This window comes from Monopterus albus, unplaced genomic scaffold (assembly GCF_001952655.1).
Source record: "Monopterus albus unplaced genomic scaffold, M_albus_1.0 scaffold18.1, whole genome shotgun sequence".
Classification (NCBI taxonomy): domain Eukaryota; kingdom Metazoa; phylum Chordata; class Actinopteri; order Synbranchiformes; family Synbranchidae; genus Monopterus; species Monopterus albus.
In genome coordinates this window covers 9,731,873-9,734,452 of record NW_018127898.1, presented here as the reverse complement: position 1 = coordinate 9,734,452, position 2,580 = coordinate 9,731,873, and the positions used below count along the sequence as shown (strand labels likewise).

General features: G+C 41.9%; 1 protein-coding gene across 14 annotated transcripts in view; it reads left to right on the top strand.

Moving 5' to 3' along the window:
• The window catches only part of LOC109955992 (band 4.1-like protein 1), an 88,129-nt gene that overhangs the window by 75,962 nt on the left and 9,587 nt on the right, over positions 1-2,580 (top strand). For 11 of the 14 annotated variants that reach the window (XM_020592706.1, XM_020592700.1, XM_020592704.1 and 8 more), the window contains 2 exons: positions 1,291-1,341; positions 2,183-2,542. The exons of 1 other annotated variant lie outside the window; for it this stretch is intronic. In XM_020592706.1, the coding sequence (XP_020448362.1) occupies positions 1,291-1,341; positions 2,183-2,542 (411 nt within the window). The remainder of the gene's footprint in view (positions 1-1,290; positions 1,342-2,182; positions 2,543-2,580) is intronic. 2 more of the 14 variants (XM_020592707.1, XM_020592712.1) reach the window with 1 other exon arrangement.

Below are 2,580 nucleotides of genomic sequence, written 5' to 3'. Positions count from 1 at the left end.
AAAACCCCGGATGGACTTTGTAGGTAGGACAGCATCAGTACAGAACTGCACATAGTCCAGAACAGCTGATGTTTAAGCAGAGCCTCCCCTGTCAATCTTGAAAAGAAAAAAAAGTTAACCGTAAAATATAATAAATGTTAATAATTGTCGGCTGGTGTGTGTTGTAGGCCCCTTTGCCGTTCAAATCTGATGTTGAAAGAATTTTTTTCAATAAAGAATAGCAGAATTCCTGTATGTCTGGTTCAAATACATGGAGGAGATGCGCGATGAGGCAGCACTTTGCTGTGCCTCTCGGTGGATCGTGTAATCCTCACAAACTGTATGCAATGCAAATAGTGTGTCGCTGTCCGTCTATATGTCGCAAATAGAGGTCCTCTGCAGAGGGCGCTAGTGAGCCCACAGATTCTTGCGCTACCTTCAATCTTCTTCGTGCTTGTTTATATTTCCTTTACAATCCGCCTTATCAAAATGGAAGATTACATTTCCAAGATGAGAAAATTCGTAAATCTGGACTTTCAATCAAAACATGTTTGACAGTCTGGACATTTTTGTCCAGAAGGATCTTCTTTATTGAAAACATTTGTTTTAATATTGGATTCGAACGGTAAAAGGGTTTGTAATACATATCAGCTGACAAATGGATTTTGTGTACAAGTAAAAGTAAGACCATAAACTTTTATTATTTCTAGTTAGAAATAAGCTTAACTGGAATAAATTTTAACCTCAAATTAAATATGGGTCACGTTTGTGTGAAGAATGCTGATATGCGATATAAAATATAACGCATTGTCTGTTAACAGACAATTTGTTAACAGTTCATTTGTATTTGTAAATCTGGCTGTAAAAGAGTCAGTGCCTCACCTGCTGTCAACCTCACCACACGTCACTGCTGTATGCAATGTTACTGTAGAGCAGTGCTTGAAATTTGTGCCTGAAATTTAGCCAGACCCAGCGAGCTTAGCCTGGATCCGGCTAAATTTCTCACCTAAACTTGGGTTTGAATGACAAAGCCATTATAAATACTGCATTAATAGCTATTTATGAACAATTTTCTGACTATACTCAGATTTGGACTTTGAGCAGAACTCTGAGCAGCACACCAGAATCCCAGTTTAGGTTTGGACTGAAATATGCTGTGCTCAGAACACACTGAGTGAATATTTTCAGGCCCCAGTACGGCTCTGCTGCTAGGATTTCTGTCTGTGTGCTGGTCTGTCAGTCCACCGTGCACTTCGGCCTGTGCTAACCTTCAGGTGCTCTCTGTACTCTTCTCTCTGCTTCCCCCTGCAGGAGCCTGTCTCTACTCCTGCCATCTATGAGGAGCCATTTGCTGATTTTAAGGTTATTCATTTGTATTTAAACACACCTTCATATGCTCCTCCTATTATTTGCATGCCTCCTACGGTAAATGACTCCACCAATTTCACCTGATGCAGTGCATTAAAAATAGCTAAAAGCGTGAAGTGTTACATTTTGCTGGCTACTCATCTGCACTCAGTTATTGCCATTATAAGAGACAGAATTGAATGTGAGGGTTGAAAACAGAACCTCTTCTTTATTGTGGTCTGTTTGGAAGTGGACTTCTAATTTAATTTGTCATTATTATAAGTCAGCTTCTACAGGAGCTTCAATGGTTCCTAACTTTACAACAGAGCTATTTTACTTCTGACCCCTTGTTGCATGTCAGTTTAGCAAAACATATTTTTCCCTTGTTTCAAGTCACTTTATGAGGTCTGCATAACTAGTTACTGTTAGAAAGAATTTAGGTGCAATCATAAAAAGATGTAGCTACTCCCTCATGTAGTTGCAGTAAAAAAAAATAAATGAATTCACAAAAATGGTACAAACATCAGAAAAACTTTGTGTAGTAGACCTACAGTATCTCATTCTCTTTCTCTTTCTTTTATCTACACTTTGGGTGCCCAAACCTCCAGGTTCGGAGCCACTGGTGTAATTCAAAACATATTCATCATCTTACACAGCCATTCGACTATTTAGTTCTAACACTGTTGCATGTCTCATATACTGTATAACTGAATCCATTGCATAAGCAAGGTTGTTGATTTGGAAACCAGAATACCAGCCACTTTCAACATAAAGATGATGCTCTCATCATCCTCACCCGTCTGACTACAGTTAAGTAAATGCAGTGTGGTCCTCCCTGTGTCTGTACCCGCCCTAGAATGAGCTGGGGGACAGGAGGCCCCAGCCAAGCGTAGCCACAGAAGAGGAGCAGGAGCGGGACACGGTGGCCTGCATGAGGGAAACCCATCTAGGCATTGAACGCAAGTGCTCCAGTATGACGGTCAGCTCCACATCCAGCCTGGAGGCTGAGGTGGACTTCACCATCCTCACGGATCTCCACTCAGGCGTGGAGGACTTTTCTAAAGGCATGTCAGAGCTGGGAGAGAGGGATCAACAGCCAGAGGTGGGCCGGGAGGACTTTGAAGAAACCTCCAGGTTCTACTCAGCCCGTTTAATGGGCTCCCGGGATAAGTCTCCCATGGAGGAGAAGCTTTCTGAGGAGAGAACACATCATGAGGTAGACACATGAATGTGCTCGTTCTTCAGCATCGTCAC